General features: G+C 37.8%; 3 protein-coding genes across 3 annotated transcripts in view; 2 read left to right on the top strand and 1 right to left on the bottom strand.

The window, feature by feature from the left end:
• The window catches only part of pb (homeobox proposcipedia), a 74788-nt gene extending 60750 nt beyond the window's left edge, over positions 1 to 14038 (top strand). The window contains exons 3-4 of the mRNA XM_034972698.2: positions 11328 to 11470; positions 11580 to 14038. Coding sequence (XP_034828589.1) covers positions 11328 to 11470; positions 11580 to 12986 — 1550 coding nt within the window. The 3' untranslated portion in view covers positions 12987 to 14038. The remainder of the gene's footprint in view (positions 1 to 11327; positions 11471 to 11579) is intronic.
• A 437-nt stretch (positions 14039 to 14475) lies between these two features.
• Positions 14476 to 16234, bottom strand: Pfdn5 (prefoldin 5). The gene is made up of 4 exons (XM_034972699.2): positions 15990 to 16234; positions 15699 to 15908; positions 15186 to 15458; positions 14476 to 14809 (listed from the first exon to the last, which is right to left on the bottom strand). Exons 1-3 carry the CDS (start codon positions 16089 to 16091, stop codon positions 15285 to 15287), a joined length of 486 nt encoding a protein of 161 aa, XP_034828590.1. The 5' UTR covers positions 16092 to 16234; the 3' UTR covers positions 14476 to 14809; positions 15186 to 15284.
• A 685-nt stretch (positions 16235 to 16919) lies between these two features.
• Grx3 (Glutaredoxin 3) lies at positions 16920 to 21652 on the top strand. The gene is made up of 4 exons (XM_034972614.2): positions 16920 to 17161; positions 19295 to 19463; positions 19933 to 20201; positions 21405 to 21652. Exons 1-4 carry the CDS (start codon positions 17112 to 17114, stop codon positions 21580 to 21582), a joined length of 666 nt encoding a protein of 221 aa, XP_034828505.1. The 5' UTR covers positions 16920 to 17111; the 3' UTR covers positions 21583 to 21652.
• The last annotated feature ends 684 nt before the right edge of the window (positions 21653 to 22336 follow it).

Below are 22336 nucleotides of genomic sequence, written 5' to 3'. Positions count from 1 at the left end.
AAATTGGCCACGGAAATAATACCCGAAAAGATTAAACTAGTTATGACTGGTGTAATTCGATCAGGCATATTCCCAGTAATGTGGAAGACAGCGAAGTTGGTATTACTGCGAAAGCCAAATAAAAGTGCGGAAGACCCTGCGGGATATAGACCACTATGTCTGTTGGACTGTTATGGAAAGCTACTGGAGGGAATATTGCTGAGCAGGATAGAGGAACTGCTAAAAGACCATAACAACTTAGCGGACACACAATTCGGCTTCAGAAAAGGAAGATCCACGTTGGGTGCCATCGAAAAAGTAATAGCAATAGCCGAAGCAGCTAAGCAAGGAACGTCACGTAATAGAAAGCTATGTGCTTTAATAGCGCTTGATGTGAGGAATGCCTTCAACTCTGCACCCTGGCAAGCTATACTTCAGGAGATAAAAAAGAGAGGCTTCCCTCAATACATGTATAACCTCATAAATAGCTACCTCGAACAAAGACGCGTTTTCGTGAGGGACGTCGAAGGAACTTCGAAAATATTCGAAGTAAGCAGCGGAGTGCCCCAGGGTTCTATTCTGGGACCAACACTGTGGAACGTTTTATACGACGAGGTACTTAGATTGGACCTAGGACCTGATGTCCATCTCGTAGGTTTTGCAGATGACCTAGCCTTGATAATATCGGCACAAAAAGACCACATGCTAATGAGAAAGGCTAACACTGCGCTCACAAGGATAAGTGACTGGATGAAAAAGAAGCGTCTCAGGCTGGCCCCCGAGAAAACCGAAGCAATAATGTTGAGCGGAAAGAAAAGACACGGCCCCATCTCATTTTTAGTAGAAGGTGTGGAAGTAAAACCTAGAGAAAAATTAAAGTATCTCGGCATCTGGTTCGATAGAAGCCTCAAATTCAATAAGCATATCGAGGAAGTAGCGGGAAAAGCAGAACGCTTAACGGCAGCACTGGGCCAGCTAATGCCTCGTAGAGGTGGACCACGGGCGAGTAAGAGGAGGTTACTGGCTTCAGTGGCTCACTCGGTCATGCTATATGGAGCGCCAGTATGGGGAAAGACACTAAAGATGGCTAAGTACAAAAAAATGCTGACGAGAATACAAAGGTTGCTTGGCATACGAATATGTGGAGCCTATAGAACAACCTCATTGGAGGCCGTACAGGTAATAGCTGGCCTGATACCCATAGAGAGGCTGGTTATGGAACGTACAAGACGATACCGTAAGGAAGAACAGAAAACGCCTAAAGAGGAAAGGCAAAAAACGCTAAGGGAATGGGAGGCGGAATGGAGAAGCAAAGGCAAGGGAGCATGGACCCGAGAACTCATACCCAACCTTAAAGAGTGGATTGAACGCAAACACGGGGAAGTCGATAGATGGATCACGCAGGCTTTGACTGGCCATGGGGTATTCAATACATATTTGTATGCTATTGGAAAAGCCATAAGCGAGGAATGCTCATACTGCGGGGAAGAGGATACTCCGCAGCATGCTATATTTGAGTGCCGTGTGTTTCAACAGGAGAGAAACTTAGTAAATGGTGAAAATGAAGATAATTATTTAAACCCGCAAAACCTGATACCCAGAATGTTGAAGAACGAAGAGGAATGGGAAAAGTACGCGAAGCTACTCAAATATATAATAAAAAAGCGAGAAGACGATGAATGGGAGAGGCAAAGACCCACGCCCTGAAAAACAGCTGCCTTCCTGAAGTAATGCTTCGTGCAATTCCGGGAAGCCGCGAGCGGAGTTATCGAAGAGTGGAGGAGGTTTTTTAGTCCGTAGGCCACTGCGCAACATCTGCAGTGGAGTCGGGCATGCACAGTGCAATCCATGAGGGTTTTCCTCCTCCAAGGAAAAAAAAAAAAAAAAAAAAAAAAAAAAAAAAAAAAAAAAAAAAAAAAAAAAAAAAAAAAAAGTGATGATGCAGTCTAAAATGGTAGCGGGCAAACCTGAAGGGGGTATGGAATTTTCATTTAACCTATAGTCCATCCCCCTTTGGTTTTTACACGGCATAGTACCTACCGCAACGCTAAATCGCTATGGCGGCACGGCTTTGCCGGTATGGTGGTAACTAGCCACTACCGAAGCCTCCCACCAGACATAATAGAGCTTATTTTTTCTATTTCTATATTTTCCCCTTCTCATTCTGAGAGGTGACCTGGGCTCAGTAGTGGACCGGCGATGGGTTGATCATAATGATGATGATTTTTTTAATGCCACGCTCCAATAATGCACTTTGAACTGCATACCCAGTCACCCACAGGGTTGAATTAGGCAAAAATTCTAGGAGCGCATTGACGGAGTGTTTAACAATAAATTTCCATTTATAAAGCCACAAGCAGTCGAGGGGCCGGGGGGAGCCGGCTTCCGCCGCATTTTTCCTTCATTTCCTTGAGGCCGCGTGGCTAGGGCGCACCGCCCTATGGCCACTGAATTAAAACGTTGCTGCTTTTATACACACAATTACGATTACTGTAACTTTTATACAGTTCTTTGTTCATTCCATACTTTAAAATTAACTATAATGCCCGCGTGGATTCAGGTTTTTTGAAAAATCCCGTGATGGCTCTATGATTTTCCGGGATAAAAAGTAGCCTATGTCCCTCTCCAGGAAGTGAGCTAACTCTACACCAAATGGATAATGTCTGCAACGACGTAGATTTCATCCAGGACAAAAAGTGTGTCTCTCTGTCTGCTATCTTTTTATGGTCCATCTGTTTCACCGATTTGTTTGAAATTTATCATAAAGATAGGTTGCATCCCGGAGGCGGAGTAGGCTTTTTATATAGACAAATCGATGAGTTCCCATTGATTTTTTGAAATCCTAAATCCACGCGAACGAAGTCGCGGGTCTCATCTAAAGAAGTATAATATAAGTAAGTATATATAAGTATAATTTTTTAATGAAGTAGATATCTCTTCTGTGCTTTTGGTATACTTATCTAATGCTTTCCCGTTTTGCTAGATCGTGCTTTTGTGTTGTGAGTGTGTTTCGTGTTGATATGTCAGTCAGTCAGTTTAAATGTTTATAGGATATACCTATAGATGAATAAATAAAGGATAGCAATTTAATGATTGTAAAAGTGAACGCGAATAATATCGGCGGGATAGTAATTAAAAGACGCGATAATGTCTCCGCGGCGGTGAAAAACGACCCCACCATCCTTTTTATTTGATAAATAAAATTTATTTCCCAAAGCCATGCCTTCCGCGATTCTTTGTGGTTTCGGCTTCCTATTAGCGATTCTTTGTTTGTTTTATTATGATTTCGTTTTACTACTGAAATAAAAATATTTACGCACAGGTCTATCATCACCGAAGTTTATGTTTCGAATAGTTCAACTGCCTATCAGTGCCACTAAGAATTTCATTTAATTGTAAAGTAATCAGTAAGCGACAGGTGGAGATGGCAATCGGGGTATGAGGCGGGGGGACGCCCTGCACACCCGCACGTCACCACGCTCGCCCGCACCGGGTCAGCGCAGGGGCTGTGAGTGTGCGGGTGTAGGGGGCATCCCCGGCCCACCCCGATTGCCATCTCAACTTGTTGCGTCAACTGCCTATCAGAGCCACTGAGAATTTCCATTAATTATTGTATGCCTATAAGCTGTGATAGTCTAGTGGTTAGGACGTCCGGCTATTAATCGGAGGCCGAGGGTTCGATCCCAGGCAAGCACCTCTTAATTTTCGGATTTATGTGCATTTTAATTAATTAAATATCACTTGCTTTAACGGTGAAGGAAAACATCGTGAGGAAACCTGCCTGAGAGTTCTCCATAATGTTCTCAAAGGTGTGTGGAGTCTACCAATCCGCACATGGCCAGCGTGGTAGACTATGGCCAAACCCTCATTCTGAGAGGAGACCCGGTGCTCTATAGTGAGCCGGTGATGGGTTGATCATGATGATGATGATGATGATTGCATACCTACGGACCACTATGACTAGTTAACAGACGTAAAACGAGTCGCAGGGATCCGCTGCACTCAGGTGGCGCAAGACCGTAGCATGTGGAAGTCCCTACAAGAGACCTACGACGTCTATTGGTTGACGATGACGATGATGAATGCGGAAGAACTCAACCATTCAGAAAAAGGAAATAAAAAATTAGATATTTTACTATCTTATTTAAAGCAATAAGTATACCTAATATCTTTAATACCTACTTTACTTTTATCAGACGCAATTTACCTATATCTTTAATTAACATTAAAAGAACCAAAGGCCTAAAAATCGGTAGGTAATAGAAATGCATCTCATAAACAGCCCATACTCCAACTATTAACCTTCTTGCCCCCCTAGGGACGGGCTTCGGGACGATTTTACTGCGCACTAAATATTCTCCCGGCGACAATTGCGATTATGAAAAGTGCACCGTTATTTATATCCCGCCGTTTATTTTTTGTCGCCCCTTTCAAGGGCAATTAAATACCGCCAGTCTTAAGCGTTTTGCATATTCCAAGGAGTCTTTATTATCAACCCTAATAGAGATAGCAAAGGTCGTATCTCGTAACGGGTAGTGGAACATTTTTAATTTGTTTTTTTAATTTATTGCACAATTCTATGAAGTAGGTAGGTAGGTATATACTTATACCTAAACGCTGAAAGGAGTATTTATCTAAATATATAAAAAGAAAAGTCCTGATTCACTCAATGCCTGATCAATGCCGAGCCCTAACATTTGAACCTAGAAAGCTGAAGTTTTGCAAATAAGTCCCTTGAGGTCGGATTTTTCGACATACCGACGACGGTATAGGATAGGGACTTATACCTAATATTTTCACCGAGCGAAGCCGCTAGCAATAGGTAGATTATATATTTGTAGGTTTCTAAATTTTGTAAAGATGGTGACACAAAATAACTCAAAACTATATATTCTCTATAATTTTTAATAAAATATTTTGTCACCCATCCAGTTACTACCTTGAATCAACGGTGCTTAACCAGCTCAATAAAGTCAAGAAGATAGTAGATACATACAGTACAGATATACTTTAAAAGTTTCTTAATAACATAACAAAGCAATCAGTTAAAGCAAAGCCATTAATACCGAAAGGATTAATGAAATTTCCTCGGTGACGGAATCGAACGCGCGTCCCCCGGGGCTGGGAGCCGGGACGGGCTGTCAAAGTGCTCAAAACTTGCCGTCTGCCGCGACAACTTTTAATAACCTTCCGTATCTGCCAAATGGATTTGGGATTTGATACTAGTTACATTTTCACCAAACTTTGTACTTTGTAATAATAGGGGGTAGGACAAAACGTTACTGCGAAGTAAACTACAGCAAAATAGTTGATACAAATACTTACAATTTTTAAGTTATCGACAAAAAACGTACCTACCTAGGAATTTACAAAAACTAGGTAAAGTAACTTAAAGAGATTGGCTGCGTAGGACCAAGGTATTTAGTTAGTTTTTAATTTCGTCCTACGTAGCATTCCATTTTTAGTTTTTGAAAATTATCCTCGCGTTTTTTGGCGATAGCTCAAAAAGTATTTTTGCAGTTCATGGCTTTGTATCTATCTATAGATATGTATACTCTAAGTTAAATCGCGCGTTCCGTAACTCTACATTATAAGCACTATATTATTACAAAATAATATTACTAATATTATATCTAAATGCAAAATTGTGTAGGTATCTGTTAACTATATTTTCTCATTTCTGTTGACGAAAGGTACAAAGATATAGGTAGCGGTCGTGGCTCGTTTATTATTGTTTTTTCCGCATGCTTTAATAATATTACCCAAAATTAATGTAATCTGGCTTCAATAGTTTAAAGAGCAAGTAATCTCTGCACAACCTTACGTTTCGATACTATCTCTAAAGCAGCTGATGCTACGAACAAACCCTGAAACCTTACCCCTCCCCGTACCGGGCGAAATTGAACCGTCTTAGATCTGTCGGTCGTAATCCGCGCTTATAATTGATGCGAATGTCAAGTAGGCCCCCGATACAGATAATCGGAAAAATACAAATCCACAACATGATCGATAGAACCATGACAGCCACAAAGATAAACCAACTTACAGAGGTCTACGACGGGCTCTACGAGATTGCTACTGTCAAGGAAGAAAGCTTGAGTTGAGTAAACACCTATTTACCACTTTTTTCTTCCGATTGAAACCTTATTTAAAAACCTGTCAAGTGCAAGTCGGTCTCCAATCCAACACGAAGGTTTCCATACCATCGTACAATAAATAACACTTTTTAATATTTTTTGTGATGAACACAAATTATTCTCGGTTTTTCCCTACACTTGTGCTATAAGACTATTTGCTAAATTTTATGATTCTAGGTCAACGAAAAGTAACCTATAGGTTTTGATACCCTTGATGGGTCTTCACAGACACGACAGACAGACAGACGGACAGACCTACCACGTTTCAGTGCAGATTGGGGATTACCTACTTAAAATAGTCGGTAAATATTATTTCTGCATTATTTAAATGTTTAAATGTAAATTTTTCTTAATAACTTCTTTGAAAACCATATTGTGATGCAAATTGACTGACGTGTACAAACTATAAAAACTTCATACTTTTTGAAATGTTAGAGTAGCTGCCTACGCCTTACTGCCTATAACCTGGCCAAACCTTTTTTCTGTTTATTATTACTTTTAGTATTTTATTTAAATTAAAAAAAAAACAGTAGGTAGGTGCTTGTATAAATTAAAATTAGTAACGGCAACAGCTGTGAATAAAATATTTGCAAAATGTTTACATCATTTTAACCCTCGCATGGCACCCTAAACGACTGTAACCGACAAGAAATTGCGGAAAAATTTACTTTTTTGCCTTTGAAATATTGAATTTTTACATTTATGCCTTTCACACCTCATAACGTAATATTTCTTCCAAAAACCTTCCCCCTAGGCAAGTTTTGCTGTAACAGCAGTAGGTAACGTTCAAAATAAATGTTTGGTGTTACATCATGCTGAAGCCAACCTGCACGCATGCTGAATTACCTATTGTTTAGATATTTCTTCATCTCTACTGTATCTTCGAAATGTATACCTATATATGTAAATGTATAACCTATATTATTCCCATAACTACCTCATCATCATCATGATCAACCCATCGCCGGCTCACTACTGAGCACGGGTGTCCTCGCAGTAAAAGAAGGATTTGGCCACAGACCACCACGCTGGCCAAGTGCGGATTGGCAGACTTCACACACCTTTGAAAACATTATTAGAACTCTCAGGCATGTACGTTTCCTCGCGATGTTTTCCTTCACTGTTAAAGAAAGTGGTTTTTTTAAACGCACATAACTCCGAAAAGTTAGAGGTGAATGCCCGGAACCTTCCACCTTCCGAATAGGAGGCGGACGTCCTAACCACTAGGCTATCACAGCTTATTAAGTACTTTACTACTTGAGACAATAATAGGTACCCAGAGTTCCTTTTCCAGCGTAAAGAAATGGTAGAATATCAATTAAAGCAGTTTTCAAGCACCCTCGCCATGTGCCCCGGGAACCCGACACAAATAATGTGACCGCAGCATTTAGTCGGCGGCATCGAACGCTCTCTAATGGCATCCAACCGCCAACTGGCCACCGCATTAATCCTTTACCGGGCTCTTGATTAATTATTCAAACTTGCCCCCGGGGCTCCCATATACTTCGCAAATTGTTTACAACTACACCACTTGTGTCGTTAAAGGAATTTTATAAATAGCTTCACGGTTACAATATTTATTTTAATTATTTTAATTTTCAAATACCGGTAGCTCAGTTTGCTGATGACCCATTATATTTTAACTCACCACTTTAAGGAAACTAATGTAATATTGTCAAATGAACTAATGAAAAGAAAGGCAAGAAAGGAAAGAAAGAAGCAGTGGCGTGCATACGTATTCAAGCCTGGGTAGGCAATTAGATATGACCCTATTTAGTCATAGTGAAAAATAAGCATTGAGTTATTGGGACTAGGGTCACTAGGTTAAGCAGTGCATTTATGCCTCTGTGACCTGCACGCCACTGCCAGGAAGTAAATACCAATATATTTTAATAGCTACTTGTTTGTAACTCCCGCTACTTCACCTCTTTTGAGATGAGCAACATTAATTCAGTACCTACTTATTTTATTTTATTTATTTTATGACTTTATAGATGAAATATCTGGAAGATGTTTATCAATTTTTCCAATCTACGAAATAAATTTGATTGGAAGGGATGCCCTACCACATTTCAGGTAGCTGGTCCGCAAAATAATTCAATCTAACAGGGGTACAGATATTATCAAATTAAGTGCGGACATCGCGACTGTTGACTTGAGCGATGTAAGTGACCCTTAATCCGCAGTAAATCTTCCGCCGGGCCGACGTACCCGGCGCCGTACGAGGGTTAAACAAGCGACTCCAACACCATTTATTACCTACTTGTTGTACGTAACAATGGATTTGTAGGAATAACAGCGTACATGATTGTAATGCGTTTTGTGTGCCCGCGACATTTTTATTTCAGAAATAACAAAAATGGTGTAGATACTGTTAGACGGATAAAAACTAGGTGATTGTATTATCTGTGGCGTGCTCTGCGGAGTAGCATCTATGCGAAACGTCACTCTGAAATGGCGCGTAAAAAGTGGTGTTTGCTCTTGTGTTGATGTAAATAATAATTACTATGTGAACAGTGAATAAAAGCCTACTAAAGTACCTATATCAAAATGGGTTTCATTCTAATAATACTTACATCTACTTAGATACTTTCCTATAACTACGTGATATAGCTCTAGCCTCTAGGACAGGGCTATCCTATAAATACAGACTAGACAGTAATCACATACTTACTTAATCATCATCATCAACCGATAGACGTCCACTGCTGGACATAGGTCTCTTGTAGGGACTTCCACACGCCACGGTCTTGCGCGGCCTGAATCCAACGGCTCCCTGCGACTCGTCTGATGTCGTCCGTCCCGTCCCCCCCTCTCGAGGGGGGGGGTCTTGCTTAATATTATAATGAAAAGTTTTGATTTTCCGGGATAAAAAGTAGCCTATGTCACTCTCCAGGTCTTTATCTATACCCATGCAAAAAATCACGTCAATCCGTTGCGACGTGATTGAAGGACAAACCAACAAATAAACACACTTTCGCATTTATAATACTAATGTCTTATAAGTTATAGCTAAAAAATAATAATATCTTCGGCGACATCGAGCAAAGCAGAGTGCGTAAGTGGCAAGTGGGGACAAAGCTGTAATGCGAACATTATACGCGGCACCTCTCGAGCTCGCATAATCGCTTGTTATGAGCAAAAACTTGCCTCACTTGCATCCCATTTTCGAGGAAGCGTCGCGCCTCACGGGCTCATCGTCAACGTTTTCTGAAAGTCCTACTTTTCCTAGTAATAATTTTTTTATAGTTAGCTAAACAGCATATAACACATGTTTGAATACGTCGATATCCCTACGAGTGGTAGGTAGCTGACCCTAGGACCCTACATTGTGCTCGGATTTTCTGAAACAACTTTCTTAGGGGGGTCTATGTTATAGAGAGAATCACTAGGTAACACACCTACCTACGTTTGTCAGTCATTTTTCTCTTTTTTAATTTACATACTTGCATAACATACTGTGGTCCTTCGAGCCGGACTTCGGGAGATGTTCTCATGAGATCGCACAAATCTATAAATGTAGATATTAAATTTATAATAATTAGACGTTATTTTAGTATATTTTTAGTATTTAGGTAGGTAGGTACTTAGGTACAGTCACGCCATCACGATACCTTAACTCAAAGTTTAATGACAGGAATGAACACATGAAACTTTGCCAAAGCGGTCATCGGTAAGTAGGTATAAACCCGTGCATTGCTATGTTAAACTACCCGCATAGGTAACTAAATTATCAGTTAACTGGAGTTGAAAGCCGATAGCCCTCGGTCAGCTACCAGAATAATTACGGCGCGGATATCTACATACGAGTACCTACCTATCTACATATCTAACGACCTTATACAAGCGTTGATTTACACTTTTAAGCTCATTCCTTGGATATAGGATAGGTATAGGTATGTAGATATAGCTATATGTATCTATTTAAGTTTGCTGTTATGCTAATTAAAATATTTAGTACAGCCCACTACTGTGTGCGTACAACCCGAGTGACATATTATATAAGTAGGTAAGTATAACATAATGCAGGGTTATTACATTGAATAGGATCGAGAAATGCAGCGATGCGAAACCCGAAGCCGCGTTACAGTTTGATTGACAGCTGTCCTTGCCCAATGGCAAGAGCGAGCTCTGAAGAGCCACGTCAATCAAGAACCACCCAATAACGAATTTGACCCACGCGTTGGATTATAGCCCTTATGACATCGATTTAGGGACTAAGTGAAATGCCCTATTTATAATGCGAATACACACGAGAGCCAGCGGAATCGTCACGCGAACGCGATCGCCCCATTATTCGCCGCCCTTTTGTAATTTGAATTTCGAATTCCAATTCGTATTTGTGGTAAAATAAAAAGAACTGTTTCGACACAATGGCGTCAAGGGCGGTACTCTGACATGCGATCAAGTTATTACAGGAAAGCGCACCCGAGCTACTCACTACACTGTTATTTAAAGTTCATGGAATATAATACTGTAACATGCAAAACTAGGAATTAAATAAGTTACAGCTTCATACACCTACTTATTCAAATATAGATATTAACTCATGGCCTAAGAGCCAGCGCATGCCAGACCTCCCACATCAGAACAAACGTTCCCCCACAATGGAAGGAACGTTTGTTCGGATGTTTGTTTGAATCATAAAGGCTTTGGGAGATAACAGGTAATAGACGTCTAAAAAAACTTACGTCAAAGTCTAATCAGTACCTACCCTTATTATAAATGCAAAAGTGTGTTTGTTTGTTGGTTTGTCCTTCAATCACGTTGCAACGGTGCAACGGATTGACGTGGGTGACGTTTTTGCATGGGTATAGATAAAGACCTGAAGAGTGACATAGGCTACTTTTTATCCCGGAAAATCAAAGAGTTCCTACGGGATTTTTAAAAAACCTGATTCCACGCGAGCGAAGTCGCGGGCATCAGCTAGTTTTTTAATATTTTCTTCAGAATAGTATTAGAAATGACGTCATGCATTGCAAGACGCTTAGTATGGTAGCAACCCCTCGCCAGACACCTTTAAAATTTAATAAAATATTATTAACTTTTAACGGTTACCCAACGCCACCATGATCCAAACAAACGTTCTTCCCCGTGTTTGAGACAATACACAGAAAAACTTTCAGCTTTTATAAAATAAGGAAGGTCCGCTGGCTACTGGCCTATGTTTAGGTAGGTACATAGAATCTAAACTTAAAATTATTGTTTCAGAAAATGGGCTGCCGCGTCGGTTACGAACCGCATACACGAACACACAACTGCTAGAGCTAGAAAAGGAGTTCCACTTCAACAAATACCTGTGCAGGCCGAGGAGAATTGAGATCGCCGCATCGCTCGATCTGACAGAAAGACAGGTAAAAATCATGCTTAAATACTTAAAATAACTGAAAGATTTTGTCAAAAGTAACTTAGTTAATTCTGTGTACTTATTTTTAATTCTGAAATTTTGTTTTCGTCCTCCAGGTCAAAGTGTGGTTCCAAAATCGACGAATGAAACATAAAAGACAAACGATAAGCAAAAGCGAAGACGGTGATGATAAAGATTCCACCACCTCAGAAGGAGGCAAAAGTTCTAAAACAGGGTTAGAAAAATTCCTCGACGACGATGGCCCGTTGTCTGGTAAGAAGAGTTGTCAGGGATGCGAACTGCCACCGGGTGCTCTATGCTCTCCAGCTGAAGACCTTCCGGAGTTAACGTCTAGAACACGTAACAATAACACTCCCAGCGCTACTAATAATAACAGCTTTGCAAGTGACGGGGCTTCCAGCGTGGCTTCGTCGTCTTCGCTCGATAAACTAGCGGAAGACGACTCACGGGAAGGTCTACCGCCAGTAAACCCTGTAACTGCAACACCTAGAAGTTTTGCTAAAAGAATTAAACAAGAGTCTAGAAAGCGCTCCCCCTCGTTAGATACCGCAGGTTGCAAAGTATCACCCTCGTCTTCGAAAGACGGTCTCGTTGGTCTGCCTGGCCTTACAGATAGTGGCAAATTTTCGTCAGTAAATTTGACACCATCGTCTACTCCGGGTACGCCATCGAGTATGCACCAAAGTCCTCTCGGTCTTTATCCTCGACCGTCGCCGCCTCATGCACCGACAGGGCCGCCTCTTCCTCAAGCTGTACCTAACGCGATGCCTCCTTACGTTATAAGAGGAAATGCTCCACCTGGCCAGTTCGTGCCGCATCCGGACTTCCGTATGGACACAAAACAATTTGTGGGTAAACTGGCTCAATACCCACAAAGTAATAGGTCCTATGAGGCTTACGCACCGGCTTTACAGGGTACAGAACAACACGTTTATACCAGAAATCAGCATCATTCGAGACAAGATGGATCTCCTTCTACGAGACCAAATGGGATAGGATCGAGGCAATCCTACCCACACGAAATGTACCAAAACTACCCTTATGGAAGTTATGGAAAAGACCAAATTGGGTACGGGCATCCTAGTTATGAGCAGGGCCAAGCATACCCAGGTGAGCATATTGGTTATCCTAACAGTCACTACGGATATCACTATCACGAAGGTGGACAACACGAGCACCCACATGGTTACTACGGAAGTGATGGACAAAAGAATGTTCACGGCGCTGATTACACGAAGAATGCTTATTACGACACAAACTCTTACGGTAGCCAACAGGGAAGCACAACGGCTGGAAGCTACGGAGCTGGCGGACAAGGACCTGCGTCAGGAGAAGCGTACGGTGGAGCCGGCGAATGCGGCGACAGCTACGGTTCCTTCCAACAATTTTACGAAGCAACACACGCGACGCCGGCCACCGGTGACAATTCTAATTCGTCATCGGACTTTCACTTCCTGAGCAACCTAGCGAACGACTTTGCTCCTGAATACTACACCATTTGAGATAAGGAGTTCGCCGAGCAGGCGAGCGATCTGTTCGTGTAATTTTAATTATGCGTTTGATACGCTCATTATTATGTAAATAAACAAAATGTTTAGTATAAGGGTTAAGGTGTTGAAACTGAACATCGCCAAAGGCGGTGAAATTGTGGGTAGGTAAATGCCGTTTCTCTTTATACGACTCACATACCAATAAGCTACGCTATACTCAGTAATATTGTAACAAAATGTAAATAAGTATCTCCTTTAACTAATTAATTGTTACTTTATTAGGATACTTATATAAATCAACAATTTTAAAAATGTGTACCTACCTATGCAAAAAATCAAATATATTCTACTTACTTGAAAAAATGTTAAAAAGATGGCTTAAAAGATCTGCGCATTGACTGAAACAAAAAGCCTTTTCAATAAACTATTTTGCTGTATATTAGACCTAGAAAAATGTACTTTGAATTTTATATTTGAAGTAGCTACTTTATACTTACCTGCATTTAATATCATAGCATCTTCTGAAATATTTTGCACATTATTTTGTGAAGTCTATATAAATATAGTTGAAGAAATTCTAACTATTCTTGAAATACAACGGAGTACAATGATTAATGTACCTACCTACTGTTTTCAAATTATTAAACTATATTAATTCAATTGAAGATGCCTGCAGATTTCGTAGGTAATAATTGAATCCATAGATAATGGATACATGCATTGTACACTTTTTACAATTATTTATTAAACACAACAATTTCTAGAAATTAAATTATGTAAATTTTTTAATATCTATGTAAAAATACCCAGTGTATTTAAAATACCTTTTCACGTGTTCATGTTAAGAAAAATATTGCAATATTCGTAATTATTGTTTCTCAATACTTATCATAAGATATTGTTTACAAAATTAAGTATCTAATAGTCGTTGCCTTATTTAGTTGATATTGTTTTGTGACTATGATACATATTGTAGATACATATTATGTAAGTTAGTTTATTAAGCGACTATATTGTAGATATCAGCGCTATCGTTTTGGCCTATTAAAAAATAAATAATTTGGTGTCGCATGTGTATGTATTTATTTTACAATAACTATAAGAAAACCTTCCTACCAATTGATATTTTAAAGAAACTTACATAGTTAACAAAATAGGGTTCAGAATTAATATCATGCACTCTAATATTGCCACTGAATGAAATCTTGGGTGAAATCACATAATCATTAGGTACCTATAAACGCGAAAGTGTGTTTGTCTATCCTTCAATCACACTGCAGCTAAGCAATGCGATGGATCAACATGTTTTTTGCATAAAGATTAGATAGACTTTGAGACTAACATAGGCTACTTTTTATCCTAGAAAATCAGATGAAATAAATCCACATCAACAAGTTGCGGGCATCAGCTGGTGAATTATACAAAGCAATTTGCTCAAACAGAACAGAATAGACCACAGTCCCTAGAACCGCAGAAACTATCTTACGAAATAAAAAATAAGTTATTATGAGTAATCAAATAATTTAATTTCAGCATTAAAATGAATCATTTTCTTAAAAAACAGTAACAAATACTCTGTCAATCTTACCATGCATCACAATTAATGTTGCTCTGGGGAGCCAATTTGTTTCTTTTGGATATTGAATAAATCAGTTGCATTGTGACTTCTCTTTAAAGCTCAGCATTGATTTTTCAATCCCAGTTATCAAATTAAGTAAAAATTTTGTATAGAGATGACAAATTGCAGCCCTTGCTTGACCATCGGAAATATTTAGTTAAATTAGAGAATCCACTGCTGTAAAGTCATTACACACAGAACCCAAACGATAAGTAAGGTGACAATAGGCTACTTGACAATTTTTTTAAGTTGGTCTTAAATGGTTAATATTTGTCCTATTATATCAAAAAAATTAACACTATATTTTTTTGCGCCCTAAAAACCGTAAAACTTTAATTTAAAAAAATATTTTTCTTAGACAGGTGAAAACACTGTCGGCCATGGTTATACTGTTGTTTACAAATGCATGACGTCAGAGCACAGATAATCTATCGGCCAAACATGGCCGACAGTGTTTTCACCTGTCTAAGAAAAATATTTTTTTTTAATTAAAGTTTTACGGTTTTTAGGGCGCAAAAAAATATAGTGTTAATTTTTTTGATATAATAGGACAAATATTAACCATTTAAGACCAACTTAAAAAAATTGTCAAGTAGCCTATTATACAGGGCAAAAATAATAAATGCACATTCTTGCATTAAAATTAATGAGGGATTATGTGGTTAAGCAAGAAAATTCAAAAGGTGCTAATGTTATGATGTGGTTGCCTTCTGTGCCTGAGCCTGCGCCTGTGCTTTCATTTCCATCATCATCATTATAGCTTCCCGTACTTTCGTTTTCTCTATTCCCATCATTTGGATCTTCTCCATTTGTTCAGTTACAAACTGCACTTTCCTTTTGAAATAGTCTTTGGCACCCTCAATATCCTAAAAAATAAAAATTGCTTATAAACTTGAAAAAAATTGCCTGCTCTTTGATTTGTAACGCTATCTGAAGGATATGATTTAACTTTGTACAAGAACAGATCTTAGCTAGACTTGTATTTAATCCTTACTCGTTGATCCTAAGCAAGCCACCCTGTTGTAAACTGCAGATTGATTAAACTACCCACTTGTTTTGTGATCACTGTAACAAAATGTTATTTTTAGACTTGTCAAAGTACTCACTTTTTGTGCATAATATCCAGTACCAATGTCTATTATAACGTTATCGGTATCAAGTATCGTGCCAGGCACGTACATTGAACCGGTTAGGGGGATAAGGATAGTCTTGCCTTTGGTTTCTGGAGTTATTTTTTCGACGCTTTCGCCTGATTCTACAAATTTTCCTTGAGCAATTTTTAGTGTTGTTAAGGAATCTTGAAAGACATTTAGTTCCTGAAAATCAAGAAAAATATAAAGTATATTTAATTATTTTAATTTTCATTCAGTAATTAATGATTATTTGCACATTCTCACTTGATCTAATTGCTGTTTCAGCTTGGCCAACTGGTGTAGATTTAGTTTTGACAAATCGATCTGGTGCATGCCAGGCGCTGGAGCCGAGGATATTGTAGCCATTTTTAGTAAAATAGTCTTTCCTTAAAGGTTTAAACAATTAATTAGGCGTTTTTAACGAATTAATTCCAAGTTCATAATTATTATAACCTAAGCACACACTATTCAAAATTGACAATGACCACCGACCGAAAATGACAAGAGAAACCAAAGAAAATCTACAAGTTCTACAACAGTATATTTTTTTTACGGCCCTGGATGTCACACAGCAGTCTAATCAAAATCAAAATTCAACCCCAGATTAGAATTTAAAAACAACTAACTAATAGTCCAAAAAAATAGTCTGATCCAAGAAGTTTATATTAGTTACATTATCCGAAAAATTATTGATAATGTGTTCTCTAAATCATCCGATGGAAATCTGCCATTCGAAATTTGCCGTTCAGCAATCCAATCCAGTCCCATTTCCTTAAGATTATATGCTCGGCTTGAGTCTTGTTGTGCCACCAGACACTTGCAGCAATCAGCAAGCAATCGGCCAGGCATCAGCAAACACCACAGAGTACTTTTTATACACAGTGTTTGGCTATGGTTTGGTTATAATCGGTTCGACCTCAGAATAAATACCTGTAGAAGTAGCCCTATTGTGATTCTTACTGTTAGAACGAGATAGCTAAATGCATTTAAGTTCTCATTAGAATGTGACGAATCATACAAAATATATTATACATGTAATAATACACAAACAAGCGTCCACACGCAAGTATGTGGATCACCATGAAACTTTAGTTTGAACAACAGCCACAGGTCATAGACAAACAAACCACAGAGTATGTCTGTAGTTCATAGTCTGCGAACGTCATGTTTTTGTCAAAAGTAGAAGTGGAAGTCTCAATGTCATCAAATGTCATTGTCAATACGAAATACAAAATTACGAAATATTTGGTTCACTTCATTGTTTTAAAGTGAATAGCGTGTTATCCATATGTTAATTAAATTTAAGCAGTTTTAAACGCTTAAAACAGTTTTCTGGTGAAGGACTTACAATAAACATCCACACTGCCTACATAACCTTAATCTGAGATGTCGGTCACGAACATAGATTCTGTTGATAATTTCATCAATTTTGTAAAGTATGTACCATTTATATTAATAATATTATAATAATACAAGTCTATAGTTATAATATTTTAGGTGATCTTGTCGGTTGCAATCAAAAACTCGTGATGTAACTGTTACAAGTAATCGTTTTGAAAATTTTGATTCATGAATTCCGAAAGCCATAAAACATGAATTTAATTGCTCAAATGCTTCGATTTTAAACTTATCACATAGATAATAAGAAGATGTTGCGTGACAACAATCAAATTATTCAAATATTTTATTAATTTATTATTAGCTGATGGCATTAATTATTATAATAATTCTAGTTAGTAGCAACCAGAATCCTATTACTTTAAAATGATACTTTTGTATTTGGTGGCAAATTACTTAGTCTTCTATTGCTATCTGACTTAAGTGGTATGTGATGGTGTAGTCTAAGATGGAGGTTGGCTAACTGGTAGGGAAGGGGTAGACGATTTTAAACTAGAGGTGTCAAAAAATAATGTACCTAATAAATTTATTAAATATATAAATGTATTCAAGATATTCGTTTTTAGATTAAAACAAAATTGAATACAATATATAATAAGTAGTGAAAATTTGAGAAAATCCTTCCTAAAAAATAACTCAGGCGTTCGATCTTTGATACGCCGCGCGCGGCGCGACCGAGCGACGATATTAGATTAAAATATATTAGGTAGGTACAGCTGAATACAAATATCGTCGCGATTCGACGGTGAATAATTATTACATCGAATTTTCGTATTGGCCTGTTACATGTTGACTGTGATGATACGAGTATGCGGCTAGTATTTTTATCATTTTGTTTGTTTCGTAATAAATTTTGAATGCAGTTTTATTTATTTGTGAACTTGAGTGTCGATAAATATTTAATGCGAATAATTGTAATGTAGATTAGGCAAAATAATGTAGATTAGGTACATTTTTGTGTTGTGATAGATTTGTGTCGCGCGTTAATAATACCTATTATACCTAGTAGATTTGTTCTTTTTGGAAATACTTGCGTCATTTTATAAATCGTATGAGAAAATGTTTTTCAAAGTGTAGGTATTATCATACATTTAAGTATTATAGGTAATAGGTTAGGTACGTGAAGTGGTATTGTTCTTTTTAGAAATCATCATCATCATTTTATAATTCGTATGATAATAAATATGTAGAAATGTATGATAATAAATATAGTAGTTACCTACTAAAAAGTTTTTTTTATAGGTAACTAGGTAAACTTACCTACCTATTGTATTGTAGGTATCTACTTGACATTGCTTTATCGTTCTACTTGTTTTTATTTTTACATACATAGGTAGGTACTAGGTACTGTAGTCCGCGACAGGTTGAGATGGCAATCGGGGTATGAGGCGGGGGTGACACCCCGCACACCCGCACGTCACCCTCGCTCGCCCGCACTGGGTTAGCACAGGGGCCGTGCGGGTGTGCGGGGCATTCCCTCCCCGATTGCCATTTCGACCTGTCGCGAAGGTATGGATTGGGTACCTATTAAGAGTAAAATTTAAAATTTAAATCAATCGAGTTAAATACAAGCTATATCCTAGTTCTCGAACTTATTGACGGTTATGAGAAAGTTGTTTTTTGTCATATTCTTGTTCAGTAGGTATCATTCATAGATTGTTAAAATGTTGTTCCCTATGTCAATAAGGTCGGAAATCGCTTGCACCCATTAATCTGCTTGCGCCTCATGGTGAAATCGGTGCAAGCAAATCTCGACCTTATTGACGGTTATGAGAAAGTTGTTTTTTGTCATATTCTTGCTCAGTATAATTCATAGATTGCTAAAATGCTGTTTTCTGACGTATGTCAATAAGGTCGAAAATCGCTTGCACCCATTTTTCTGCTTGCGCCTCACGGTTCAAGCAATTTTTTTTTGTAACAAAATAATGTAACGTTAATAATTATTAAATATTTGTCTGTAATACGTGATAATATTGTGATACACACATGAACCTGTATTTGACACCTCTATTTTAAACCCATACCCCTAATCAACATACATTTGCATTCATACAAAAAAAAATACTATATCAATTTGACCGAATGTTTAATGAATTATGGAGCTTTGAAAAAGTAGTTAGCATTAAATGCATGATGTTAATGTTTCATTATTTTTTCCCCTAATGTTTCAGATCACCAGCTTTAGCAGTTGTGCATTTTTCTGCTGAGTGGGCAGAACAGTGCAGTCAAGTGACTGAAGTCCTCAAAGAGTTGGCAAAAATATCAGAAGCCCAATCTAGTGGAAGTAAATTTGGTATATGTGATGCTGAAAATCTTTCAGAAATCTCATTGAAATATAAGGTAGTTTTTAAACCTTTTAACTCAATTTTAAAATTGTTTCTAGAACTATAAAAGTAAACTACTGTACTATTGTGCAAACATTTTCATATGAAATAAAACAGCTGTATAAATGTCTTTAGAATTATATTTGCATAGTTTTCATTTAAACAATAATTTCTATATTCTTTTCTGTTTTGTGTGAAGTGAACATTAAGGGTGCCTACAAATTTGCCAGAAAGTACCGTGTTGAGGCAGCGCTGCGAACGCGCTGTTTGATAAATCCATATATTTTCGATTGATGAGGTGATGCGCGGCCGCAGCGCAGGTGTAGTGCTGCAGTCGCGCGTTTTTATATGAATTTATAATTACGAAGCAGCGCTGTCTCCGCGCGGCACTTTGCGACAAATTTGAAGGCGTCCTTAAACCAGCTTTGTGGAACTCTTTTAAGAGATTCATAATTAAGTAAATTAGTGTATTTTTTGTTTTATAGGTAGATTCAGTACCAACAGTAATATTATTTAAAAATGGGGCACCAATAGACAGAGTTGATGGTGCGGATGCTGCCCAAATAACATCTAAAGTTAAAGCCCATAGTGGAATTAAAGCAGATCTGAACAATGCTGCACCCCAACAGCCATTGGAGGAAAGATTGAAAGCCCTTATTAACAAACATAACATCATGGTTTTTATAAAAGGCACAAGAGATGCTCCAAGATGTGGATTTAGTAAAACACTTGTTCAAATACTTAATGGAACTGGGTAAGAAAACAATACTTTAAAATAAATAATTAATCTAGATTAGTCGGTCAGTATGATATTGGGTTTTAAAAAAATCCTGTGGGTACTTGATTTTCCGTAAAAAAAGTTTCCCTGGGATGCAAGCTATATCTGTGCCAAATTTCGTCAAAATCGGTTAAACAGGTGAACCATGAAAAGCTGTCAAACTGAGAGACACATTTTCACATATTTTATAATATGCATAAAACAGTGTTCTATTCATAGTTTGTGAAAGGACTGATAGATGTTAAATTGATAGATTCACAGATTCTTGAGATAGGATAGGGTCTGGGCAAATGGAGTTTAGGGTTAGAGCCACAATCTAGAAAGTGACTGGCATTGATTGGATCTGAAGGTGGAAAATAGGGAATTTTGGGGCTAATTAAAAGAGACCTGTTGGACACAGGTCTCTTTTAGTGTGTGTCTCATAGTGATTGTGTGTTAACTAATGAAATGATGATGACATAATTGATCTAATATAGAAATTGTAATTACATAGTGATGTATGTTAAATGAGATTAATTTTAGACTCTTCGTCACTTATTAGTTATTAGCCTTATTTGTCACTAGCTGATGCCCGCGACTTCGTCTGCGTGGAATTAGGTTTTTTAAAAATCCTGTGGGGGAACTCTTTTATTTTCCTGGATAAAAAGTAGCCTGTGTCACTCTGCAGGTCTTTATCTACATCCATGCAAAAAATCACGTCAATCCGTTGCACCGTTGCGACGTGATTGAAGGACAAACCAACAAACAAACACACTTTCGCATTTATAATTTATAATAAGGGTACTGATAACTTCAGAAGGTCATGTAGTTCAATTGATTATATTAACTGATAATGGCTGTAACTTTGTTGACTAACTAGATGTAAAAGGAAAAGGGAATTAATGCCAATTTTCTAAGATCTCTTTATATTATTATCACTAAACAGTGTAAACTGAAGTTAGTATATACATTATAAATAATATCTATCCCGGCTGTACTCACGTATCTAGTCGACGTTAGCCCGACTAGTTTTAGTATATACAGCCTGTAGTCTGTATAAAATCAAATTTGTCTCAAAAACCCTGAATATATTATCATTATAATACTACTTAAACTTATAATCTACGAATAACAAAAACTTGAAAAGTCAGATTGTATTAATGCTTGTACTAAATTACTTAACAAATATATTGTTTTCAGGATGCAATATGAAACTTTTGATATTTTAACTGATGAAGAGGTTCGTCAAGGATTGAAAACATATTCTGACTGGCCAACGTACCCTCAGTTATATGTAAAGGGGGAATTAATTGGAGGATTAGATATAATTAAAGAACTGCTAGCAAATGGAGAACTTGAGTCTACTTTAATTGCTTGAACTATGCTTGAACAGTACAATGTAGCTCATTTTTTATTTATTTTAATAAAGGTTTTTAAATAAAAGTTTACTATTAAAAACTTATAACCATATTCTGTCAATGTCAACCCAGTATATCTTTGCTTTGGAGTATTTCGTCATCAATAGTATTTAACAGTTATGTTAATTAATTTATCTACACCCATGCTTTAAATCGTCTATAAAAGATTCTGAAACAGTTAGCTTATTGCCAACATTAAAACACCCAATATCTTAATAACCATTAAAGCATCCAAACGAGTGTTATAATGTTGTACTGAATTTCATTATAACACTCCTGTGAAAAAGAGACGGCGCTATACTGCTGGCATAACGAGAGTAGATATGCCATTGCCAGCAGTATAGCGCACCCGAGCTCGTCTGCACCGGGTTAGCGCGGGGGCTATATGGGTTTTCCCTCCCCGATTGCCATTTCAACCTGTCGCGTACTATACCCATTAAGATTTAGTATACTTATGAATAATTATTGTTTATTGAATAAAATTATATTGTCACAAAATAATAATACAAGTCCATAATGTCCAATAACGACAATCGCCTTTCTAAAGTTACCCGTGGCCCTACCGCGGTTGTTTGACAGCTACAATGTCACGATCGCAATCATCTCTGATTGGTTAATGCTCGCTCACTATTGGCCACAATGCATTGTTGCAACAAGAATCGCACAAATTCAGCCAATCAGAACAATTGAGATTGTAATAATGATTGATGCAGG

This window comes from Maniola hyperantus, chromosome 10 (genome assembly GCF_902806685.2).
Source record: "Maniola hyperantus chromosome 10, iAphHyp1.2, whole genome shotgun sequence".
NCBI classification, from domain to species: domain Eukaryota; kingdom Metazoa; phylum Arthropoda; class Insecta; order Lepidoptera; family Nymphalidae; genus Maniola; species Maniola hyperantus.
Note: the sequence above shows the minus strand (reverse complement) of the source record. Positions and strands in the feature narration are given on the sequence as shown.